General features: G+C 35.2%; 1 protein-coding gene across 3 annotated transcripts in view; it reads left to right on the top strand.

The window, feature by feature from the left end:
* Positions 1-27,578, top strand: part of CADM2 (cell adhesion molecule 2) — a 1,089,430-nt gene that overhangs the window by 811,370 nt on the left and 250,482 nt on the right. For all 3 annotated transcript variants that reach the window (XM_012454659.3, XM_012454658.2, XM_064380014.1), the window contains exon 3: positions 21,657-21,806. In XM_012454659.3, coding sequence (XP_012310082.1) covers positions 21,657-21,806 — 150 coding nt within the window. The remainder of the gene's footprint in view (positions 1-21,656; positions 21,807-27,578) is intronic.

The raw sequence follows: 27,578 nt of genomic DNA, 5'->3' as shown, positions 1-27,578 counted from the left end.
GAAGAGATGAGGAAAAGCTACATTTAATTTAATCAGACTGCATTCTTCAAAACTTACATTTAAAATTCAACTGAACAAGAATTATATTCAGTAAAATGTGCTAAGCTTAAATTTTAAATTATTTTTGCCTTATAAATTTTTATCCAAACAGGGCCTAATTTTAATACATCTACAAAATGTAAATTTACTCTGGTGATATGCAAGTTGATGATTAGGTAGTTTTTCCATTCATTTAAGAAAAGATGTTGGAAAAGATGGTTTCCTACTTTATATATTCATACTGTTTTTTGTTTATATCTTGAAACAACTAGCATAATCAAGGATTCGATTTATATACTTAGGATAAAAATCTTATGTAAGAACTGCAGGGTTTATAAATTGCAATTAAATGAAGTAGCAAATCCACAAAACAAGCCATTAAAACAGCTTAACAGTCAACTCAAAGCCCTGATGACCACTATTTATAGATAAGAGTACACCCTACTTCTCACCAACCCTTCTGCTTCTTATTTGGCATATATCCAAGTTTCTGCTGCGTTAACATTTGCTCCTGGGAGGAGACGAAGGAAAAAGGGTTCATAAGGTTCCCATTGACCCAGACAGTAGAAACATCTGCTGGATTCATGAGCAGCTTGCTGGCCCAAGTCAGCAGGGAGAGTTGATGCTTATCAACCCTGCCATATGAGTCGATATTTCCTGTGCCCTGGAGCTACACAAGTTAATTCAAGAAAAAACGAAGGAATTACATTACATGCCAAATTTCCTCATTAAATAAGCGTTATATATTTTTAAGTAACTACCTCATGGCACTATAAATTATGAGTTTGGTACTGATGAAATTCAAACTATAACCAATAGCAGAGTTTACTGATTTATCTTATCATTAATTAGATCATTTTGATTAATGATGGATTCTATGCATTTAGAAGTTTGCTTAGAGATAGTTGACCCTTAAACTTGAGAAGTTGGTTATTGTTTCTCTTTTTTGAGGAAACATTTGTGAGAAAAATAATGCACCACATTTTTTTAAAGTAAGATCATCTTTGTAGGTCACTTTAAGATTAGCTGGTCAGTGATTTTAATAATGGGATTTAAAATTATAACCTCAAATGTGAGCTTAATGAATTGTTACTAAATATAAATATTGATCTCTCTCCATCTCTCTCCCTCTCTTTCTCTGTCCTGCATGTGTGCATGCACACTATCTTTCACACATACTACACACGCACACATTTGTCATTTCAAAAGTAATAATTGTATTCAAAAGTGTACACTTATTACCGTCTTCCTCCCAATAACCATAACACTTGGAATTTCCTGCAATTGTCCTCTAAATCTTTGGCTAATTCTATTGAATAACCATAATTTGAAAAATCTGTAGCTTCCAATGATTTATTTATTAAAATTTTTAGAAACAACTGAGTCACTGGAAGAAAATATGAATCGATTTTTAAAATCATAAACAAGGAATTGCTATGAATCAGCAAGGCTGAATAATCTTATTACAACTTCTCTGAAAGAGGAATTTTAGTAATGACAATGGAGTTGAAATTTTATTTAATGGACTGATTTTAAAAATACAACCTTCAGTTTCTATCTAAATTTGAGCAATAAAAATCAGCTATATGACAGTGCAGCTAAGAAGAAAGAGATCTAAATATATCATCTATCTATCTATCATGACACACGTTTGGTTTCACATCTGTTAAAGCATGTAAGACTAGCACATTGAAATGAAAAATCTATTCTTGCACAAAGTGTACACATAATTCATGTCATAATTTATTTACTACTAACTGATATGGATTTTTCCATCTATGTTAATCAGAGATATTAGCCTGTAGTTTTCTCCTTTGTGTGTGTGTCTGTCTAGTGTTGGCAACAGGGTAATACTGGTCTCATAGGAAGCATTCCCTCCTCCTTGATTTTTTCAAATGGTTTAAATAGAATCGGTATTAATTCTTCAAATATTTGTAGAATTTGTCAGTGAAGCCATCAGGCTCTGGGTTTTTCTTCTACAGGAGACTTTTTAAATTAAGGTTTCTACCTTGTTACTTCTTATTAATCTTCTCAAATTTTGTATTTTTTCATTATTTAATCTTGGTAGGTTGTATGTGTCTAGGAATCTGTCCATTTCTTCTGCATTTTCCAATTTATTGGTATATAGCTGCATATAATAAACTCTAATAATTCTTTGGAAGTCTGTGGTATTACTTGCAATGTCTCATTTTTTATCTCTGATTTCATTTATTTGAGTCTTTTCTCTCTTTTCCTTAGTCTGGCTAAAGGTTAGTTGATTTTATCTTTTCAAAAACCCAGCTTTACATTTTGTTTATATTTTTTATATTTTAGTGTCAGATTCATTTATTTCTGCTCTGATTTTTATCATTTCTTTTATTCACTAATTTTGGGTTCAGTTTGTACTTTTTTTCTAGTTCTTTAGGAAATAAGACAAATAGGTACAATTTTAAGCATGAATAATAAGGCTAATCTACTGTTATTGGAATTACTGGAATAGCCAGAACCTCAGCAGATATACTGTGCAGAAAATTTATTTTGTGTTAATCTGGATATTGTAGTTTCAGTACCCACTTTGCTAGAGTAGTACACAATTCTAGGTTTCATGGGTACAATAATATCCACAGCAAGCTTTATCCAATACCAAGTTTACCTGAAAGCCATAAGACAGGTGATACAACAGAATGACAACAGCTAGCAGAGGCCCTGGGACTCCTTACAATGTTTCTGAATGTCCATAGTCATTTGTACTAAAGACTAGATTGAATTAGTATGAGAGACCTCAGCTCAGGGACACCTCCATCTTTGGAGTCTGTTCAAGCATTTATGTCCTGCTAGTCACACTGGCTATTCAGAATTCTTCCATTAGCTTCCATTTTCTTGTACAACTAAATCTGATCAATACCAACAATTTATTATACAATAAACAATCTCATCAATGGCATGCAGGCTCTTAGCCTAGTACATAGCAACTTCCCTAGTTCTCATTTATTTTGGATCCAGTATACATTTCTGAGTTCTTTGAATTGCAAAGATGATTCAACCAAGAGAAAACTACTTAGAAATTCTGGATACTAGAGGAAAGGTCGATAATTCATTATTAATCCTTTACTCTCAATATTATAGTGAAGAGACTCTTGGCCTTGCTGTGAATATATTTTTGCCAGGATTGCAACTGTTCTCCAGAATCAGCATTCCTAAAATTTAAAGAATTAGTTATTTTTAAAATTTCACCTTGTTATTGAAGTTTATTGTAATAATTCAAATTAAAAACACTTCATTATCATTTATAGTGAACAGATTAAAATTACAGTAACCTCAAAAAAGGATGCAAAAAGACAGTATTAATTCTTAGTTTGCTTTATCAGAAGTATAATTATTTTAACTGATTTTTCTATACAAATCTGTACAAAGTAAGTTTCATTTTAATATGTTGCCACAACAGTTTCCACTTTACTCTCATAGGGTAATGTTCTCCTAGATCTAATGTGGCACTACAAAGGGCTTGAACATCAAAGCATGTAAACATGGACAAGATGGGTGAAATCAACATTAATGAAATCTTTGCGCATTCAGAAATGATCAAACAATGAAAAACACATCCTTTTAACCACTGTGTTATTACAGTTGTTTATAAAGATAGTTTGTTCTTTAGGGAATATTCCAAGTTGATTTTTATGTTACTACATATTGATCAACACTTAAATAATTAAGGTGCCATCATTTGAACACAATGTTTCTGTGTTCAAAATTATGTGCCCACCACGTTTAAGGCAGTATCTTATGTCTGTCAGAGAATGAAACATTATGTGTATGTATAACTCTGCTATCAAGAGCTTCATACATGTCTCAGATTCATATATCAATGGTTATCTTGGGTATAAAAGTTCTGGTATTGGAAAAGAAAACAATTATTTCTATGATATTAGTCAAAAGAAAAGTTGTATTTATAAAGTTTATATTTTGCAGGAGAAAAACTTAAATTTTGTGTTACCTTATTTTTGTAGTCTGCTGGGAACTTACTTATTTGAAAGCACAGTTTTGTTATGCCCTCAGAGAAATATAAATTTGAAAAAGAAAACTCTTATAAATATAATATTTACATCCATAAGTAGTTTACCAGAAATATTTTCTTTATTTTCTTTTCTCCCAAATAACTATTGCAGTTTATAAACAAACAATAAAACAAATGTCCACCATCATTAATAACAAGGAACTTACCAAGCCAATGACATTTTAGAGTAGAAGTAAAGGACACATTTTCTATCAAAGAGTGGAGAGTATGTAAGCATATGGATAACAATCCTGTTTTATACAAACTCAAGCCAGTGTAAGATGGGTCTCTATTTAATAGAAAGTATTTTGCAGTGTAAAATATAAAACCAAGAAATTTGTTACCTCTACAAATCAATTATTCCAGGATTTAATGGATTCTTTGATATTTTCTCAATAAGATACTTGACTGTAAACACAATTATTACAATGATTCATCTCCAAGGTTAAAAATCTTTGACTTAGGGATCAGGATTAAGTCATTCTTTGGTATCCCAGGGTCATTGGTTCCAGAATCCCGACTATACCAAAATCCAAGCATATTCATGTCCCACAGTTGGCTTTGTGGAACCTGCTTATATTAAAAGTTGGCCTTCCATATATGTGGGTTTCTTTCTTGCAAGTACCATATTTTCAACCTCCATTTGGTTGAAATACATCCCTGTTCAGTGAGCCATTGCAGTTCAAACCCATCTTGTTCAAGGGTCAGCCATAATTTGAAAACAACATTTTCCAGTAATACAAATTGAGTCAAGTCACCTCTTTCAATGTCTTGCCATTGTATGTAGAATAAATGTAAGCTCCTTATTATAATATAACAAGTCCTGCATGATCTGGCCTTGAAATTCTTTTCTACCTCATCTTGGGTGATCCCACTTTTGTCTGTTATGTGCCAATCCTATTGATATTTTTCAGTTCTTTCAACAGCTAAACTATTTCCTGCCTCTGGCTCAGGACTTTTGCATTAGCTGATTTACTTTTTGGAATAGTGGCCCTGGTCTCTAACATTCTTGACCTCAGGCTATTTTCAAATGGCCCACTCTTTCTGCCATTTAAGTAAGTTTTTATTTATCTATGCTTCTTTGTTTTTACTTTCTTTCTTTAGGCTGTTAGATGTTGGTGGGCAGGAATCATTTCTAGCTGTTCACAGTTGTATTCCCAACACCTACCATGGGAAGCCCGTTCTAAGTATAAAACATATATTTGTTGAATAAACTAATGTCATTGTATATTTTATCAGCAAAATACACTAAAAATGTAAAAGCAATTTCACAAAGCATTATATTTATAGTTTATATCAATAATATAAACTGAAATTATACACTATTAAATGACATATGTTTGATACCACTTTTTGCTACACATATCCTATATCTATGCCATTTCAAAATTTCTTATTATATTCATAATTTAAACAGTTAGAAACCAAACAGACATCTATGTAGCTAGTTTACCTAAATAACTTTATTTAGTGCACTACTGCAATTATTTTAAGTTTTAAAGAGAAGAATACAGAAAAAGAATATTAATGCAGAAGCAATTTAGATAATAATCAATATAATTTTATGCTTTCAGAGTATGCATATAAGAAGATAAATTCAAAATAAAATAATGTCAAAATATATATACAGTAAGTAAATCATTAGGAACAATGAGGAAACAATTGATTTGAGTTTGAATAATTTTTCTTTTCATTTGGAATCAGAAAAAATCAGCATGAAAACCAGGTTGAAGTCCTAGTATCTTCTCACTTTATAACTTTCCTTATAATCTTTCTCTTATTTGGCTAGTTGTATTTCATATATTCACATATTTGAAAAAATTGTATATTTGAAATAAGCCTTTTAATGATCCTGGCCTTACTTTCTTAGATTTTTTTTCATTTCATCTGCTTCTAGAAATGCTACTAAGAATTTCAATTTTTATAGCACTTATACAATTAAAAAATATATTACAATTCAATATTATTAGTGGCTTTCTTTACTATATCAACCTTCTAAGACCTACTGGATGAAACAAAAATATAAGCATATCATTTTCCTTTTCTGAGCTTCAGATTGAAGTTTTTCCCAGAGACTTCAATTTTTAATAGTTATGTCCCACCCAGTCAATTGCCTCCAGAAAACTGATTATTGTATGCTCAGCACTATATTCCTCACCCTGTCTCCAGAAGAACCCTACCATCTGTGTGTTCCTTTCCAGGATATTTCCTCCAGTTTGACATCTCAATTTAGAATTTAGTAACGTGATTGAGCTTCACTATGAACCAGACTGTGATTGTGGTCATAAATTTTTTTTCTCTGGAAGGCTGCCTCTCAAATGTTCATCAGTTAGCAAGTAAAGCTAGTCAGTTCTAGGTCTTGCTCATTCACCCTGAAAATAGTATTCTAGAAAGATAAAATAACTTTATGTACACATTATAATTACCATGTAAGCCTCTTTTAAAATCAAAGAAATCATTTTAAAACCCTCTTATTCTTTTAAATTTCCTTGAGAGACATACAATTTTCTTTTCATTTTGACATTCTTTCCTTTGCTTTGGATTCTTTCACATTACAATACTTGAAGATACATTTGTAGACGGACAAAAGTAGCCTGGTGAATACAGATGTGAACAATTCATCAAGTTCACTTTTTCCTTGAAAAATCATATGTTCATTCAATAAACTATCTTTTCAATTTTTGAAAAAAAACACTGAACATTTTATGGAGCAAGTTAAATATGGATAAATTAATAAAAACAAAATATATTTTAACATTTTCATTTCAAAAATCTATTTTGGTTATAAAGCCATATATATTTGTATTTATTCTATTTGACTAATTGCATGGTGTGTAAACAAGTTTGTGTTCGTTTTGCATTTTGGCAGGTAATAAGCAGAGAAACTAAGAATAGAAAGAGTTCACTGCACAGATACAGGTCAAAAAAATGTTGAGAATTTAAAAAATCTGATAGTTTTAAAACATGCTAAAACAATGCAGCCTCTAGGTAAGAACATAAAGCACCCATTAAATAAAGTTTCCTAGGATTTTCTAAGTGCTCTCTGAAGCTTGTGATTTTGTAAATTAAGAAAAATATTAGTTTAGTGATACGGCTGAGTAAAACAAAACTAATGGAAGAAATTTAAAAAAATGTATTTTATGTAGAAATAATAGCTCTGCTGGGAATATTATAATAAAAAAGCTGAGGTATCACAATCACACAAAACATTTTTGATACGGAAGAGAAGACAATGATGCTATGTTTCACCTACATTACAAATTTTTCCACAGCTAGTTCTGTTCTTGATAATAAAGAATTAACTCTAAGTATAAGTCCTGTCATAGACACAGCACATGGTAGCTAGTTTTGGTATAATGTTATGTGTTATCTGGGTCACCTACTCACACTCACTGTATAGGTAAACTGGAAACAATCCATTGGTTATCCCGTAAGTGCACTGGTCTGCTATGAGTGGCCTAGAAAACTGTTATCACATTCTGGAAAAATAAAGAGAAGTAAAATTTCTACAGGAGAATTATAATTCTCTGGGTCAGGAGCTGTGGGAGCCACTGTAAATCTGAAAGAGCCTTTTGTCATGGATCAGAAGCCAACAAAGAACTAGGGCCAAGCTTTGGGTACACAAGAGTTTCTGCTCCCAGAGTTGATAGCAGAATGGACTGCTCACAATGGTCTTAGTGAACACCAGGATCTGGTCTACAGGATTGTAAGGGCTGAAGCTGCCAATTTGGCACTGTTACACTCTGATATCAGGAGGCAAAAGCCCTTCCAACCTTTTCTGGCCTTGCAGGACCCACTGCCCGCCAGCTTTGTCTCTTCCCTGCCTTGGTCTGGCAGTTGCAATGGAATACAGGTCTCCAAAGTGCTTCCTGTCTCTATGGAAACTGGCAAGCAGCACCAGACTGATGGCCGTGCTCCACAGTGGCTGGGCAGAGTGGCAGCACAGAAGGTGGATACCAGGTGTTGTACTCTAAAAGGCAGGCTGAATTCAAAAGGATGAAGTAGAATCAAAGAAGAATAAAATATTATGTGGTAACGTAGGAAAGCGGACAAAGTCTTTCAGACAAACCTACAAGATACAATAAAATAATAGGAAAAAAACATGACTACAGAATTCTAAGTATTTGAAAGAACAGAGGGGGATTCCAGAAGTGGAAACATTTTGCACTTGCACTTAGTTGTCAGTCTTAATTTTTCCTCTAATTTTTCTATCTCACATGATAGAGCATTCATTGGACTTCTCTCAAGAATTCTAAGCCGGCCTTAATGACATCTGTGCCTTTCAGTCCGATACGCTTTAGAATGCAGTATGTGCTTCAGTCCACACAACTACTGAGCCACAACTTTCACGTTAGAAGATTATTTGTTTAGAATGCCTTCAGTAATTTAGTGGAAGTAATAGCATGCTGTGTGTGCATTTAGATATATTTTTAGACTCTAATTTAGGCAACAAGAATGAGCTTGAACTTTCTAAGATACAGGTTCTTTGTATAAATACCCATAACCAGTTGATGGAACAGATGAGTAGGAGAGAGAGAAAGGGATAGGAAGAAAGGAGAGAGACAGAAAGAAGAAAAAAGATGAAAAAAGTTGAGGGGAAAATCTTAAAGAATATTAGGCTAGCACTGTACTTCATTTAAAAATGTGTTGTGTCTATCATTTCTTGTTAAGTTTTATATTCAAGAGCCATCAACTTATTTTGTATCTCCTGATCCATTTAACATCCATGTTTTCACAACCAAGATATGAGGACCTTAATATAAGAACAGTACTTTTGTATAAATGAGATTCTTGAGAGAACACAAACATATTTTAAAAGTAACCAAAACATGATGTATGCTATTTGATTCAGGCGTCTGTGTCTCTGTTGTATTACATAATTTTGTAGATTAAGTTGATAGTTTTCACTAAGGACAAATATAGGCAAAAATCAAGGATCAAAATATTTGGAATTATCTCATGAGACTTTTATACTCTATAATTGAAAAATTGTGTCTTAAATACTCTTCACATCTTGTTTTTGTTTGCTCCCCTTCACTGTTTTAAATCTGATTCTCCCTTTAAAAAAGTTTTGCTCCTTTTTAGGAGCTAAAAAATAGTAAGAGGTGCTGAGTTGCTGTTAAACAGCTCACAAAATGTGATCATTAAGCCTCCAAAACTATCAACTAACTCACTTCCTCTGAAATGTGCAAAGCCTCGACCTCTGCCTGCCTGTCTAGATATATCTCAGGTGATTATTGCTCTTAGAGTGCAAGAACTCATGTGCAGTCTGCACTGATCTACTGCTATGGCCACATTTAATCATTAGCACAGGAACAGAGACAGAGAAAACCATTGCCACCACTCATGATCCATTTAAGAGATAGTAAGGCTTGAATGATGTTATTTTCAAAAGCAGAGTGATGCTTTGGGTTCAGTGTTAAAATATGCATCTTCCTAGTCTCTTTCAACAATACTTATTTCCAGCACCTCTCTTTCCTACTTTGCTTATTTTTTTATGCTCTAAGTTCACATCATAGCGGATCACAGAGGTAAGAGTGGCCATAATCTTAGAATTTTCTTCATGTCCTATGTGATAATGTGCTGGATTCTTGGTGATTAGACAGTGAAGGCATGCATGAAACATGTGAGAGAGGGACAGCTCTTAACTAACTGAGGTCAATAGGAGTCAAGACTCAGTTCACTTGATTCTGAACTTGATAATTCCTAATGTATTCAAAAAGGGCTTGACCATTCTTTCCCTAATTATATGACAGATGGTAACATTGAAGGAATAATGGCAACTTTTAAGTCTAGTATTTAAAGACAGGACCAGGAGAGTGATTTTCTTGGAATACCGAATTATTGCTCTTCATTAAAATGTATTCCACTGCAATAAATTAAGAAAATTTTTTCTGCATAACTCCTGAAACTAACTTAAATGGTTTTCAGCCACTAATGTTAGTTAGAGAGAAATAAATTTGGAAGTCAAAGAAAAACTAGCAAGTCAAGATTACTGTTCATAAAGTAGAAGATAAAAGGGAGTATTGAAGTATTTTTATTGGAAGAATTGTGTGTGGGAATGGGGAAAATGCTAAAAATGTGCATAGGAGCACCAAAAAGAGCTATCAAGCGTGGCTCTCAGAGGTGTGATGTAAATATTTAACAACATACTCTATGGAGAAAATCATTGAATTGTGGTGTTTGCCAATTTCCCTGGTGAAAACAAACCCTCTGTGGTCCATTTCAAGCTGCCAACCTATGTCACTGAGCATGAATTGAGAAGAATTGCACTTAGTTGATGCTCTGGAGCTGGTGTGAGCCAGCTCTAGCATATCAAGCTTTTATTTGGATTTCAAATGTTCATTCACTTATTAAAAATAGGTGTAAAAATGTCTAAGTGCATCTTTGACATGTTTGACTATAAACTATGTTTTGCTTTTATCACTGTTGTTCAGTCAGAATTAAATTTACCTTATTTTCATGGACACTGAAAAGGCTCTATTAAAATGGGTGTTGATGCAAGATAAATTGGAAAAGGAACAAAATATAAAATAGTTTTAGAATCACAGAAGTCCAGTTACCTAAAAAAGCTTAGGTACGGCTAATAGTTAATATTCAAAAAATGTTAATTGTATGCCTATTTTTCCCTTTCAGGTGCATCAATTTGGCACAATTTTGTCATTTCAGGTCCTATTTTAGGGCTTTAATAGTCAGATATTTCTGTTCTGGATCACCATCTGCTTTATCTTTATACATATAATCCTTATGTATTTTAACTAGAATTTTAAAAAGTCTTAAGACATAATACTAATATATCTTTAAGTCTTTTAAGATTTAAATTTTTCATCTATTTTCTCAGTGAAGAATTAGTCTTTCTTTCTGGTCTTCCATCAGGACTACGAACAAATGCATGGGACTTAAGTTACCTTGGTCATTCTACTGTCAAAAGGGCCTCTGCAAATGCCAGCCACTATTTTAAGATGATGCATTTACTTTAGATAATAAACATCTTTTGAGAGCTACTATTTACTGTACAGTATGGTAAACAAGGCAACTGATTAAAAGAGAAGTAAGATGTCCCTGTTACTATAACCATAATTAGCTTAGAATCAAGTAAGGAAGAGAAATATCTACACAAATGATAAGAGGAAGTAACCACTAGAAGGAGAGGAAGAAAATAATAAATGTAACTTGCTTGGAAAAGTAGCCAGCTTCTAAGATTCTCAAGTGAAAGTTTTGTTTCTTTTAAATCTTATCATATGCTTGTTTGGTAAGAATGACTTCTCTGAAATCTAGGATGGTGGTGAGCTTAGCCAGAGTCAGCATTATTTTAAAATAAGGGCTCAATGACATGACTAATGTATATTAAAAATTCTTGTCGATGATAAACAAGATCCATACCGTGCCATCCAGGCTGTCTTCTCCCTGGCCATTACACTCTCTCCTAGAGTATCTAATTACTTCACAGACTCTTTAGTAAGTTTCTCTTTCTCTACCCATCCTTCAGATATTGATTCATACAAAGCAAGGCACATAGTAGGTTCTCCAGTACATCTATGTAATTATTGCATTGAGGCTATTTATGTAAATTAAATGTATTTTAATTGACAAATAATAATTTCATATGTTTTTGGGGTACAATGTGATGTTTTGACCTATGCATACATTACAAAAGGATTCCATCAAGCTAATTAGCATATTCACCACCTCACCAACTTAACCATTATTTTTGTGGTAAGAACATTAAAAATCTATTATTTTGGCATTTTTGAAATACACAATAAATTAATTGTGGTTACCTGGTAGCAAATTAATTTTGCTAATTTGAAAAATTAGTAACTTATTTGAAAAGACTCTTAAGATTGAAAGGAGATCATGAAGAGTTAAAACAGAAAAGTAGCAGCTAACTCATGATCTACTTGGGTTAAAATCAGAAGTAAAAGGCAATTCATAGCTTTGAGAAGTTTGACCGTCTACAACAAAGCTTTTGAATTGATTTTGGAAACCATATATCCCAAAGGCATTTAGGATTAGGTGATTCTCCACACAAGCATGCTCTGTATTGAGAAAAACTAAGTTATTTGGCTGCAGGGATTTAAGCTGCAGGTCCTAGGGAACTAAAGTTATACTTTAAAGTCAGAATACATGTGGGGAGAGACGGAGGGAAGCTATCCTAATCTCCAACCTGGAAGAACAAGGTACAGATAAACTAGTGTATATTAAGTATCTGGCATGTAGAGGACTCCAACAAACATTAGTTTCTTCCTTCTGTGGGCCAGTAAGAAAAAAATTAAAATAATTATAAAAGCAATTTCTCAATAAGATATTTAGGGACAGTTAATTATCAAAAATGTATTATCAAGAGGACAAGATATTTAAGGAGAGTTAATATTGACGTCTTATTTAAATTTCAATTTAACACTTCAAATGATTACTTAGTTTTTTTTTTTATTGTTGCCTAATTTACATTGAAACAAAGAGTGTCTAATTTACATTGAAACAAAGAGTTATATCTTTCCTTTGTGGAAAGATAAGAATAAAAATGTTGAACTTTCAGAACAAACTTCAAATGGTTCATTGACTTTGTTTCACTATGGAAAAATCACTTAACCTCCCAGTGTCAGTTTACCCATCTGTGAAATGAGAAGGATGATATTTTCTTACGGGAATGTTTTGAAAATTATTTTGTAAATGTAGTGGATGAGCTTTTGCAAGCATCACTGCTCTTTTTCCACTTCTTTAAAGAAGCAAACAGTATTATTTATGTACTGGTTGATAATCAAACTGTCATCTGGTTGAACTATGTATATTTTTATTGGCAGTTGTGTGCTTTTTATTACTTAAAGAATTACTCCCAGATTGCTCAATTTACGCATTACATCAGCATCAGGTACCCAAGAAAAGTGTTTTGAAACCATTTTGAGCTTCTTATTTGTGCGCTCCTAATCTCTAGTAATTATTTCTTCTTTCTGTCTTAGTTCACATTTTCTCTGATAGGGTTTTTCGCTTCACCTCATTTCACAAGATTGACAGTTCTCCATGTCACCTTGCTAGAGGTCACCTCCGAGCTGAAGGCAAAACACACCCCACTCTGGCTCCTGTTGACTTTCACGTCAACTACCAAGGAATTTATTCCAGACATCGCCTAACCTCAATTTTAAAACTCCACCCTAAAAATTACAGGGCGATATCCTGGGGATTTTCAGTAGTGACTCTGAGAGGTTGGCATTGAAGAGACAAAACTTCTGATACCAGATTTTTTACTTGATAGGCTTAATTATGTAAGGTGTTCATGAACCTCTACGCTTGTGTCATTTAAGTATGGAAAGAAAATTTCCCCTTCAGGCTCTTCTTTTATGGCGCCGATCAACAGGTTTCTGGGTAATTAGAGTCCTTTTTTTTTTTCCAGGGGGGGAACAGCACTTATAAAGTATTTTATTTATTGTGCCACAAAATAGCCTGTATTTGCACAAGAAGAAAATTACCTGTCTGGCCAGGCGCAGTGGCTCACACCTGTAATCCCAGCACTGAGAGGCTGAGGCGGGCAGATCACAAGGTCAAGAGATCAAGACCATCCTTGTCAACATGGTGAAACCCCATCTCTACTAAAAGTATAAAAATTAACTGCGTGTGGTGGCACATACTTGTATTCCCAGCTACTCAGGAGGCTGAGGCAGGAGAATCACTTGAACCCAGGAGGTGGATGTTGCGGTGAGCCAAGATCCCACCACTGCACTCCAGCCTGGAGACAGCGAGACTCTGTCTCAAAAAAAAAAAACAAAAAGAGAGAAAGAGAGAGAGAGAGAGAGAGAGAGGGGCGGGGGGAGGGAGAGAACCAAAGCAGAAGTGCCCAGTTTTAGGAAAATCTTTTTGTTACATAGCATTAAACATTTTCTTCTATAAAGTTTAATGGAAACTTGTTACTTTTTGGATAGAAGTCATCAGAGTCTTAGTACTTTATATATTTTTTATTATACTTTAAGTTCTGAGATACATGTGCAGAACATGCAGGTTTGTTACATAGGTATACATGTGCCATGGTGGTTTACTATACCCATCAACCCATCATCTACATTAGGTGTTTCCCCTAATGCTATCCCTCCCCTTTCCTCCTACCCCTGGACTGGCCCTGGTATGTGTTGTTTCCCTCCCTATGCCCATATGTTCCATTGTTTAACTCCTACTTATGAGTGAGAACATGTGATGTTTGGTTTTCTGTTCTTGTGTTAGTTTACTGAGAATGATGGTTTCCAACTTCATCCATGTCCCTGCAAATGACATGAACCCATTCTTTTTTATGGCTGCATGATATTCCACAGTGTATATGTGCCAAATTTTCTTTATCCAGTATAACATTGATAGGCATTTGGGTTGGTTTCAAGTCTTTGCAATTGTGAATAGTGCTGCAGTAAACACATGTGTGCATGTGTCTTTATAGTAGAATGATTTACAATCTTTTGGGTACATACCCAGTAATGGGATTGCTGGGTTAAATGGTATTTCTAGTTCTAGATCATTGAGGAATTACCACACTGTTTTCCACAATGGTTGAACTAATTTACACTCCCACCAACAGTTTAAAATCGTTCCTATTTCTCCACATCCTCTCCAGCATCTGTTGTCTCCTGACTTTTTAATGATCACCATTCTAACTGGCATGAGATGGTATCTCACTGTGGCTTTGATTTGTATTTCTTTAATGATGAGTGATGATGAGATTTTTTTCATGTTTGTTGGCCACATAAATGTCTTCTTTTGAAAGTGTCTGTACATATTTTTTGCCCACTTTATGATGAGGTTGTTTGTTTTTTTCTTGTACAGTTGTTTAAGTTCTTTGTAGATTCTGGATATTAGCCCTTTGTCAGATGGATAGATTCCAAAATTTTTCTCCCACACTGTAGGTTGCTGTTCACTCTGATGATAGTTTCTTTTGCTGTGCTGAAGCACTTTAGTCTAACCATTTGCCAATTTTGGCTTTTGTTGCAATTGCTTTTGGTGTTTTAGTCATGAAGTCTTTGCCCAGGCCTCTGTCCTGAATGGTATTCCCTAGGTTTTCTTCTAGGGTTTTTATGATTTTAGATCTTACATTTAAATCTTTAATACATCTTGAGAAAATGTTTGTATAAGATGTAAGGAAGGGATCTAGTTTCAGTTTTCTGCATATGGCTAGCCAGTTTTCCCAACACCATTTATTAAATAGGAAATCCTTTTCTCATTGCTTGTTTTTGTCAAGTTTGTCAAAGATCAGATGGTTGTGTGGCATTATTTCTGAGGTCTCTGTTCTGTTCCATTGGTCTATACATCTGTTTTGGTGCCAGTACCATGCTGTTTGGTTACTGTAGCCCTGTGGTATAGTTTGAAGTCAAGCAGCATGATGCCTCCAGCTTTCCTCTTTTTGCTTAGGGTTCTCTTGGTTATATGATTCCATATGAAACTTAAAGTAGGTTTTTTTGTTGTTTGTTTGTTTGTTTTTGGTTCCCAGTGAAATTTAAAGTAGCTTTTTCTAAATCTGTGAAGACAGTCAATGGTAGCTTGATGGGAATAGCATTGAATCTATAAATGACTTTGGGCATTATGGCAATTTTCATGATATTGATTCTTCCTATCCTTGAGTGTCGAATGTTTTTCCATTTGTTTGTGTCCTCTCTTATTTCTTTGAGCAGTGGTTTGTAATTCTTCTTGAAGACATCCTTCACATCCCTTGTACATTGTATTTGCAGGTATTTTATGCTCTTCACAGCAATTGCGAATGGGAGTTTGGTCACGATTTGGCTCTGTTTTTCCTTTATTGGTGTATAGGAATGCTTGAGATTTCTGTACATTGATTTTGTATCCTGAGACTGCTGAAGTTGCTTATCAGTTTAAGGAGTTTTTGGGCTGAGATACTGGGATTTTTAAAATACACAACAATGTCATCTGCCACAGAGATTATTTGACTTCTTCTCTTCCTATTTGAATACCCTTTATTTCATTCTCTTGCCTGATTTCCCTGGTCAGAACTTCAAATACTATGTTGAATAGGAGTGGTGAGAGAGGGCACTCTTTGTGCTGGTTTTCAAAGGGAATGCTTACAGCTTTTGTCCATTCGGAATGATATTGGCTGTGAGTTTGTCATAAACGGCTCTTATTATTTTGAGATATGTTCTATGACCACCTAGTTTATTGAGTGTTTTTTGCATGAAGGAGTGTTGAATTTTATCAAGGGCCTTTTCTGCATTTATTGAGATAATCATGTGGTTTTTGTCTTTGGTCCTGTTTACATGATGGATTACATTTAATGATTTGTATATGTTGAACCAGTTGAACCAGCATTGCATCCCAGGGATGAAGCCAACTTGATCATCGTGGAGAAGTGTTTTAATGTGCTGCTGGATTTGGTTTGCCAGTATTTTATTGAGGATTTTCACATTGATGTTCATCAGGGATATTGGCCTGAAATTTTCTTTTTTTGTTATTTTTCTGCCAGGTTTTGGTATCAGGATGACACTGGCCTCATAAAATGAGTTAGGGAGAGGTCCCTCTTTTTCTATTGTTTGGAATATTTTCAGAAGGAATGGTACCAGCTCCTCTTTGTACCTGTGGTAGATTTTAGCTATGAATCTGTCTGGTCCTGGGCTTTTTTTTTTTTTTTTTGATTGGTACGCTATTAATTACCCCCTCAATTTCAGAACTTGTTATTGGTCTACTCGGGGATTCGACTTCTTTCTGGTTTAGTGTTGAGAGAGTGTATGTTTCCAGGAATTTTTCTATTTCTTCTAGATTTTCTAGTTCATTTGTGTAGAGGTATTTATAGTATTTTCTGATGGTAGTTTGTATTTTTGTGGGATCAGTGGTGATATCTACTTTATCATTTTATGTGTGTCTATTTGATTCTTCTTTTTCTATGTGTGTCTATTTTCTTCTTTATTATTCTGGCTAGCAGTCTATTTTGTTAATCTTTTCAAACCAACCAGTTCCCAAATCATTAATTTTTTGAAGGGATTTTCATGTCTCTATCTTCTTCAGTTCTGTTCTGATCTTAGTTATTTCTTGTCTTCTGCTAGATTTTGAATTTGCTTCTCTAGTTGTTCTAATTATGATGTTAAAGTGTCAAATTTAGATCTTTTCTCGCTTTCTCCTGTGGGCCTTTAATGCTATATATTTCCCTCCAAACACTGCTTTCACTGTGTCCCAGAGATTCTGGTAAGTTGTGTCTTTGCTCTCATTGGTTTCAAAGAACTTATTTATTTCTGTCTTAATTTAATTATTTACCCAGTAGTCATTCAGGAGCAGGTTGTTCCATTTCCATGTGTCATTGTGCTATTTTCAGTGAGTTTCTTAATCCTGAGTCCTATTTTGATTGCACTGTGGTGTGAGAGACTGTTTGTTATGATTTCCATTCCTTTGCATTTGATAAGGCATTTTTACTTCCAATTATATGGTTAATTTTAGAATAAATGTGATGAGGTGCTGAAAAAAATGTATATTCTGTTGATTTAAGGTAGGGAGTTCTGTAGATGTCTATTAGGTCTGCTTGGTCCAGAGCTGAGTTCAAGTCCTGTATACACTTGTTAACTTTCTGTCTCATTGATCTGTCAAATATTGACAGTGACTGTGTGGTATTAAAGTCTCTCACTATTATTGTTTGGGAGTCTAAGTCTCTTTGTAGGTCTCTAAGAACTTGCTTCATGAATCTGGGTACTTCTGTATTGGGTGCATATATATTTAGGACAGTTAGCTCTTCTTGTTGCATTGATCCCTTTATCATTATGTAATACCCTTCTTTGTCTCTTTTGATCTTTGTTGGTTTAAAGTCTGCTTTATCACAGACTAGCATTGCCACCCTTTTTTTTTTCTTTCCATTTGCTTGGTAAATCTTCCTCCATCCCTTTATTTTGAGCCTATATGTGTCTTTGCATATAAGATGGGCCTCCTGAATACAGCACACTGATGGGTCTTGACTCCTTAACCAATTTGCAAGTCTGTGCCTTTTAATTGGGGCTTTTAGCCCATTTACATTTAAGGTTAATATTGTTATGTGTGAATCTTATCTTGTCATTATGATGCTAGCCGGGTATTTTGCCTGTTAGTTGATGCAGTTTTTTCATAGTGTCAATGGTCTTTACAATTTGGTATGTTTTTGCAGTGTCTGGTACTGGTTTTTCCTTTCCATATTTAGTACTTCCTTCAGGAGCTCTTGTGCGGCAGGCCTCGTGGTGAGAAAATCTCTCAGCATTTGCTTGTCTGTAAAGGTTTTTATTTCTCCTTCTTTTATGAAGCTTAGTTTGGCTGTATATGAAATACTGGGTTGAAAATTCTTTTCTTTAAGAATATTGAATATTGTCCCCCACTGTCTTCTGCCTTGTAGGGTTTCTGCAGAGAGATCTGCTATTAGTCTGATGGGTTTCTCTTTGTTGGTAACCCGACCTTTCTCTCTGGCTGCCCTTAACATTTTTTCCTTTATTCCAACCATGGTGAATCAGATGATTATGTGTTTTGGAGTTGCTCTTCTTGAGTAGTATCTTTGTGTTGTTCTCTGTATATCCTGAATTGGAATGTTGGTTTGTCTTGCTCAGTTGGGTAAGTTCTCCTGGATAATATCCTCAAGTGTGTTTTCCAAATTGGTTCCATTCTCCCTGTCACTTTCAGGTACACCTGAAAGTCAAACATAGCTTTGGTCTTTTCACATAGTCCCATATTTCTTGGAGGCCTTGTTCATTTATTTACATTCTTTTTCCTTCAGTCTTGTCTTCTCACTCCATTTCATTAAGATGATCTTCAGTCTCTAGTATCCTTTCTTTCACTTGATCGATTTGACTATTGATACCTGTGTATGTTTCACAAGGTTCTCATGCTGTATTATTCAGCTCCATCAGGTCATTTATGTTCTTCTCTAAACTGGTTATTGTAGTTAGCAGATCCTCTAACCTTTTCTCAAGGTTCTTAGCGTCCTTGCATTGGATTAGAACATGTTCCTTTAGCTTGTAAGAGTTTGTTATTACCCATTTTCTGAAGCCTGCTTCTGTCAATTTGTCAAACTTATTCTTTGTCCAGTTTTGTTCCCTTTCTGGCAAGGAGTTGTGATCCTTTGGAGGAGAAGAGGCATTCTGGTTTTGGGGAGTTTCGGCCTTTTTCAGCTGGTTTTTCCTCATCTTCATGGGTTTATCTGTCTTCAGTCTTTGCTGTTGGTGACCTGCGGATGGAGTTTTTGTGTGGTCATCCTTTTTGTTGATACTGATGCTACCGCTTTCTGTTTATTAGTTGTCCTTCTAACAGTCAGGCCCCTCTTCTGCAGGTCTGTTGGAGTTTGTTAGGGGTCCATTCCAGATCCTTTTTGCATGGGTATCACCAGAAGAGTCTGCAGAACAGCAAAGATGACTGCCTGCTCCTTCCTCTGGAAGCTTTGTCCCAGAGGGGCACCCATCAAATGCCAGCCAGAGCTCTTTTGTATGAGGTGTCTCCCTGTCAGGAGACATGGGGGTCAGGGACCCACTTGAGACAGTCTGTCCCATAGCAGAGCTCAAGCACTGTGCTGGGAGATCTGCTGCTCTCTTCAGAGTTGGCAGACAGAAACATTTAAGTCTCCTGAAGATGCACCCACAGCTGCCCCTTCCCCCAGGTGCTCTGTCCCAGTAAGATCAGAGTTTTATCTTTAAGCCTCTGACTAGGGCTGCTGCCTTTCTTTCAGAGATGCCCTGCCCAGAGAGGAGGAATCTAGAGAGGCAGTCTGGCTACAGTGGCTTTGCAGAGCTATGGTGGACTTTGCCCAGTCCACACTTCCTGAAGCCTTTGTTTACACTGTTAGGGGAAAACCACCTACTCAAGCCTCAGTAATGGTGGGTGCCCCTCCCCTCACCAGCCTCCAGCATCCCAGATCGACTTCAGACTGCTGTGCTGGCAGCAAGAATTTCAAGCCAGTGGATCTTGGCTTGCTTGACTTGTGGGGGTGGGATCTGCTGAGCTAGACCACTTGGCTCCCTGGCTTCAGCCCCCCTTGCAGGGGAGTAAATGGTTCTGTCTCCCCGGCATTGTAGGTGCCTCTGGGGTATGAAAATACTCGGTGTCCACCCGAATGGCTGCCTGGTTTTGTACTTGAAACTCAGGGCCCTTGTGGTGTAGCCACCCAAGGGAATCTCCTGGTCTGTGGGTTGCAAAGACTATGGGAAAAGCATAGTGTTTGGACTGGATAGCACAGTCCCTTATGGCACAGATCCTCACAGCTTCACTTGGCTAGGGGAGAGAGTTCCCCAACCCTTTGCACTTCCCAGGTTAGGTGACACCCTACCCTGCTTCTGCTTGTCCTCCATGGGCTGCATATATTGCCTAACCAGTCCCAATGAGATGAACCAGGTACCTCAGTTGGAAATGCAGAAACCACTTGCCGTCTGCCTTGGTCTTGATGGGAGCCGCAAACCAGAGCTGTTCCTATTCAGTCAACTTGCCCGGGAGTTCCCAGTAATAAGATTCTTATGCCAATAGTTCCACCATAAGCTCAAGTGGTGCTTGTAGTAATGATTGAATCATTACAAAACTAAAGAAGAAAAGGGAAATATATTTAATGAATGTGATTAAGTCATTATAGTGTTCTTGCATATGTAAATTATCCTTGACTTAATGAACTACCTTGCTTACATCATAATATTTTTACCTGGTTCTAGAAAGTCATTCTTACCCATATTAATCTTGGTTATCAGACTTAGCAGTTTATCTTCAGATCATCTTGCTGAAGAGAAATTTATATATTATGTATTCAAGTGCTCAAATTTTGTTAGACGATTAGAAGTGCACTTATTAAGTAAATTTATTACATGAATTACTTTAATAAATTAGTAAAATGCTTAGGAAGATCAAAACCTTAATTACATACTGATGATATCCAAATTAACAAGGGTCATTTAAAAATACGTATTTTTCTGATTATAAAAGAAATATATATTACTTGGAGAAAATCAAGAAACCACACAAAGGAACTATGAAGAGTGTTACCTGTATCTCCTGGATTAATCACTTTAAAATTTGAATGTATATTCTACACTTTTTAAAGAGTACTCACACTGTTGTACACAACACATTTTTGTATTTCTAAAAAGAGCTAAATCTACAGGAAAACCCAGTTAATTGGGATTCTTTTTTTGTTTCTTTTTATCAGAAATTGAATCTAAAGTTTTAGTATCCATATTTCAAAAAATTTATTCAAGATTATAAAAGCTATCAGGGAATTATTTTATGTTACCTCTACTGCTTTAAAGAGTTCAACTCATCCAAAATTATTTCAGTGCCTTATCTTCAACACCGACCAAGTCTAGTACCATAATAACAAATGCAAAGCCTAGGGAAATCAATGATTATAATATTACCATTTGAATATAAATCTTTGTGTATGCCTAGGTGAAAAAAAATTCCTAGAAGAAGAAAGGGAGCATAAAGGAGTCTTTATATTTCAATACTGTTGTTCTCTGAGGATTTTCAATTTTTTTTTTTGTCTTTTGTAATATATAGTTTTGCAGTTATTTGGTTGCTTTAAATTTTATTTTGTATGAGAAGTTAAGGCCAGTGTAGATCTTGGGAAGTTAATCATTTTATGACTTTCATTTAACAAACATTTTCTTTAATCCCCTTTTAGGCAGCCAAGGGCAGTTTCCACTAACACAGAATGTAACCGTTGTTGAAGGCGGAACTGCAATTTTGACCTGCAGGGTTGATCAAAACGATAACACCTCCCTCCAGTGGTCAAATCCAGCTCAACAGACTCTGTACTTTGATGACAAGAAAGGTGAATACATTTTCTTTCAATGTTTTAATCATATTCTAAAATATCCTAATTACAATAAATTTATTTTTCTGAGGTGATTCAAATTATTCCTTTTGATTACCAGACTGCTGCTGCTTGTATTTAAACATGTTAAATATTAAATACTTTAGTTTGCAAGTCATAAACACCAAAGATAACCTATGTCAACTTTTTAATAAAATAAACAGTTCTAATTCTGTTTCTAAAATAGTTTTATGCCTTCTCTTAGCAACCATCTTCTCTCTAGATACCATGTATTCTCACTCCTGTAGCTGTTTTGTTTATAGTTTGAGTTTTTTCTTTCTCCTGATAATATAATGTTACTTTTATGAAAATTAGTTTTACATATTTTGAAGATACAATATGATTTTATGAAAGTTTAATGTTTTAATTTCATGAATTTGCTTTGAAAGTAAGAACTGTAAAAATGATTCACATAATGTTAAAGTATTTCATGTTTCCAAAATAAACTGAAATTAAGAAGCTGTATTTTTTAAGGTTGAACTGGACTTCATTAACTAATTTCAGTTTCTTATTGGATAATAGATTTTGATTAAACTTTCCCAGAGAACAAAGGAAATTCACGTTATATAATTCAAGCAAACCAAATAGCTAAGCCTTCATCAATTATTAGTTAAAAAGTGAGTCCATAAATGATAATGAAAATATGGAACTGTTGCTTAAGATACATTTCTATTATATAAGATATAAATAATTATTTATATATTAGCTATTTTGGTACTTAAAATTAGCTATTAGTCTTAATATCTTTTTAAATGAATCTGTGTACATAATAGTAAGATAACTTCAAATCAGTTCCATTTAAACAATTAAAATGTCATCACTGTCTAATAAATGTGCCCAGTTCACCTAAAATGTGCATTTATTATATTTTGTTCATTGCTATGATTTCTCTTCCTTGATGTTCTCTACACATAAAATGAAATCTTTAGTTTGTTTTAAATGTGATAATGAAGGATTGATGAAGTATCTAATTCATTTATTTCATAAATATTTATTGAGAGTACCTTTGTACCAGGCATTAAAATTAGGTAGCAGAAAGTTAATAGTATCCGCCTTTTTAGGGAATAGAGTCCACTGGAGAAGACAGACAATAAAGAAACATGCAAATGAAATATATTTTATAGTACATTGGAAGGGGACAAGTGCTATGCAGAAAAATGAACCAGGGATAGAGGAAGTGTTAAAGTCCTCCAGGGAAACAAAATGAATAGAATAGAATAGATACATTGATAGATATTTATTTTAATAAACTGGCTTAAGTAATTGTGGGGTCTAGTAAGTTTGCAAAATGCAGGACAGGCTGGTAGGCTGGAGAGCCAAAGAGATTTTGTTGCAGCTCATGTCCAGAGGCAGTATCAGGGAGAATTTCCTCTTCTTTAGTGGACTTCAGACTTTCTCATAAGGCCTTCAACAGATTGAGTGTGGCCTATCCACTTCATGGACAAGAATCTGCTTTACTCAAAGTCTACTAATTTAAATGTTAAACTCATCTAAAAAGTACCTTCACAGACACATCTAGATGATTGTTTTACCAAACATCTGGGAACTGTGGCCCAGTCATATTGTCATTTAATATAAAATTGAATGCTATGTGTCAATATGTCAGTCATAATATAATATTAACTGTCATGGAGGGTAAATGCCTAATACTGCATTAGAACTTTATTATTTAGAAAGAGCTTTAATTTACAATTTTAGTTGTTTCTTTCCAACAAATGAAGTTCTATTAGTTAAAATAGTTAAATGCATATACAAAAACTCACAGAGATTTAACAACCTCTTTATGATTTTAATATTAATTGATTACAAATATTAGTGGATACATATTTAAAACATATCCTCAAATTTAAGGTGGTGCCAATTTTAAGGAAATGTCTCATTTGATTAATACTGTGATGCAAAAGAAAATGTTCTAGAAAAAAACAGATTTTTAGAAATGTTCATGGAACAACTAAATGTATTATTATACTATTTAATTTGTCAACTTGATTATACATACATAAAGTAATATGAAAAATATACTAATTTATAAATATTACTTTTTTAATCCCTTTAATGAAACAATCTTGCTTATTAGCAATTTTTGAAAGTGTAGCACACTATCAACAAAAACTTTGTCCCAAGCAGCAACTATGAACTTTTATAACATTAGAACACTTTCTCTTGTTGTTCATTTGTCCCACAGGTGTATAATGACAATCTCTACTTTATAACAACTCTTGTACTGCTTTTTAAGGAGATCTTTAAGAGTCATGTTTACAATGACATCTCCAATTGTGAGTTCAAATCCCCAGGCACAAAGACAAAATTTATATGAAATGTCCTTGCCTCTGCTTTTAGTGATTCTATACGTTATCCTCTGAAAAACATCAAAACTAGAAAAACTAGAATTGATTTGGGATATTTCAAGCTAATACATCTTTCTTGGAGAAAACAGAGAGCAACTTGTAATAAAAGATTTGCAAGGACTTGATTATAAGGCAACCTCCTCTTTTCTGAGGGATAATTAGGAGAAAAAAAATCATGCCCTATTTGGGAAATATGGTAATATATTCCTGCGTCTTTACACTGCCTTGAAATAATGAATACACCAGTTCTATGAATTGTTGAAGTATACACTGTTTTTTTTGTTCTTTTGTTTTTTTGTTTTGGTGAGGAGGACAGGGTCTCATTTTGTTGTTCAGGGAATTTTTCAGGGGTGCTATTTCTGTTCACTCCAACCTCCACCTCCCTGGCTAAAGCAATTCTCCTACCTCGGCCTCCTGAGTAGCTGGGAGTACAGGCACGTGCCCCCACGCCCAGCTAATTTTGTTGTATTTTTTTGTGTAGAGGAGGTTTCACCATATTGTCCAGGCTAGTCTGGAACTCCTGAGCTCAAGTCATCCCCTCATCTTGGTCTCTCAAAGTACAGGGATTACAGGTGTAAGACACTGTGCCCTGCCTGAACTTACTTTACTGAATATTTTTTTTTCCCCAAATGCTGTAATAGCTTAGTTAGGTTGGAAAAAAAGCCTGTGTATGTGTGTTTGTGTTTTTGGTAGGATAGGTTTGTTTTTGATACTCTGTTTTTTCTAACTGTTGTGGTTCGAAATGTCAGTTGCAGTAATATAACAGAGAGCACTGAAGAAGAAATCCTTTGGCAATCTAACTTGTCTATTCCCTCATATGTGAGTGGCTCAATTTCCTTTTTTTTTTTTCCTGTCCTCACAATCTGTTCACAAGAGTGGTTCAATTTTCATGTGAGATCTTAGTTGAAAGGATTCTTGGACAATAATGCTTATCAAATAAGAGTTTGAAATTAAAAGCATTTTTAAAAGATTTCATATTATAATTTTCCACACATCATCTTTTAATCTGTATTTGCCTGTCTAGTTCTCACCAGTTTTAAAGCTTATCTTGAACTTGTCTTGAGCAAGCAAGCATTCCAAGTTGTACCAGAGCCTAAGTGAAGAGGGTGAGCATGAGTTAGACTACAGTAAGCAATGCATACCTGTTGTATAAGTGAAGACTGCACATGAGAGCAAGAGAGAAAAGGAAAGGAATGGGCTGTGTCATTGATTATACCACCCCCTACAGGTAGCTGCTACTGTTACAGCTTCATCTATATCCCCACTCTTCTTTCTGTCTCACATTATGTTTCCAGTGGTTCTTAGCCTGAGCTAAAATCACTTGGGGGACTTTCCAAACAGAGTCTTCCAGAGATATGCAGTATCAGAATATTTTAATTATATCTCAAATGATTATAAAATGCAGCTGAGATCAAGACACTTGGGTTTAGGCATGTCAATTCTCTCAAGAGTTTTGCACCCCTGGGCTTGGATTTCTGTATTGATAAATGTTACTGAGTATGGAAGGCAGGAAAGAAGGAAGGAAGGAAGGAAGGCAGGAAAGAAGGAAGGAAGGAAGGAAGAAGGAAGGAAGGAAGGAAGGGCAAACTGTTCAGAAAAAGAAGAAGTGCTGATCACTACCTCACAGCCATTGCTACTGCCACTATGAGCTCCAAGAGGCAACCTGGGGAGCATTTCATGCTACCTGGAAATGCAAGTTTCCAAGGGTCCTGGCTATGACTGAGAAACTCAGGATGGCAGCCCAGATTCATGTTAGAGTCGGAAAAGCCTTGTTTACAGGAATTTATTAGCTGAATAAAAATATGCTGTGAGTGGTCAGTTGAATCAAGCAAAGGAGAATTAGGCTAAACCCCTTTTCCTAGGGGTCTCTGTCAGAGACTTTAAATGTCAATAGTCATGTAATCCTAGCTACTCGGGAGGCTGAGGCATGCGAATAGCTTGAACCCAGAAGGCGGAGATTGCAGTGAGCCGAGATTGCACTGCTGTACTCCAGCTTGGGGGATAGAGTGAGACTCTGTCTCAAAAAGAAAAAAAAAGTGAATCAGGAATCTCTTCACAGGGGAGATAGGTGTCTAGTGGGGGAATTGGCTAAGGTGAACTAATATTGTCATATTTCTCATAGAAGTAAAATAAAGATGAGGGCATCAAATTCAAGTTTTACAACTTTTTACCATGTTTAATGTAATCAGTAGCTTGTGTCCATTGATTAATGGAAAACAAAAGACCAAACAATCAAGGATATTTCTCCACAGACAGTCAGCTAATGACTGGTAGTAAAGAAGTTAGAATCCAGGTGCAGGTTTTGCCTTGATTTTAACGGAAATATTCCTGAGAACAAAGGGGTCTGGAAACCATGTCATTTTAAATGTAACCTGGGCAGCCTCTGCCATTGGTCTTGACAGCTACCTTTTTGTTAAAAAGCTGCATATCACTTCAAACTGCTGAAGAAATACATAGATTAACACACAAAGGCTGGGCATAGTGGCTAATACCTGTAATCCCAGCACTTTGGGATGCTGAAGCAGGCAGATCACCTGAGGTCAGGAGTTTGAGACCAGCCTGGCTAACTGGCGAAATCCCATGTCTACTAAATATACAAAAAATAGTGGGTGTGGCAGCAGATGCCAGTAATCCCAGCTACTCGGGAGGCTGAGGCAGGAGAATTGCTTGAACCTGGGAGGCAGAGGTTGCAGTGAGCCAAGATAGCACTGTTGCACTCCATCTTAGGAATCAAAAGCAAAACTTCATCTCAAAAACAAAGCAAAACAAAAAACAGAAGAATACAGTATAGTCAGCATTGTCCAAGAGAACATTCCATGATAATGGGTATGTTCCGTATCTGGGCTGAGCTGAACAATTCAGTTGTCACATGTAGATATTTAAATTTACATTAATTAAAATTCAGTAAAATTTTAAAATTTGGTTTCTGTCACACTAGCTGTATTCATGTACTCAGTATCGTCCTATGGTCAGCACTCACTGTGTTGTAAAGCACAATTCTAGGTGCTGATTCACTCATCAGATGTCATAATAGACCTTGCCCAAGTCCAGCCTTGGCTACTATAGAATATGTGCTTTCTAACTGAGAAAGCCAGTAGGCTATCATAAAAAACATGCATCAAATAGTCAATAAATGATTTTTGTTTAAATTGTACAGCTTTAAGGGGGATATTGTGGCACAGGTGACAGACAGTCAGATCTGAATTTAAATTCTGCCTCTGACACCAACCAGTAGAGTAATAAAAGGTGTCCATTGAAAGCCCACTACTGGTGGTTGGACCAGAATTTTATTTTGACCAGTTCCCTGTCTGCTTTGTGTGTTCCTAAAAATCAGACATTATTAGCCTACAAAGCAGAAATTCAATTACAATTCCACCTCATT

Source organism: Aotus nancymaae, unplaced genomic scaffold, assembly GCF_030222135.1.
Source record: "Aotus nancymaae isolate 86718 unplaced genomic scaffold, 86718_ANA_hifiasm-v0.15.2.pri h1tg000022l_1, whole genome shotgun sequence".
Lineage (NCBI taxonomy): Eukaryota > Metazoa > Chordata > Mammalia > Primates > Aotidae > Aotus > Aotus nancymaae.
This window is presented reverse-complemented; position numbering and strand designations above follow the sequence as displayed.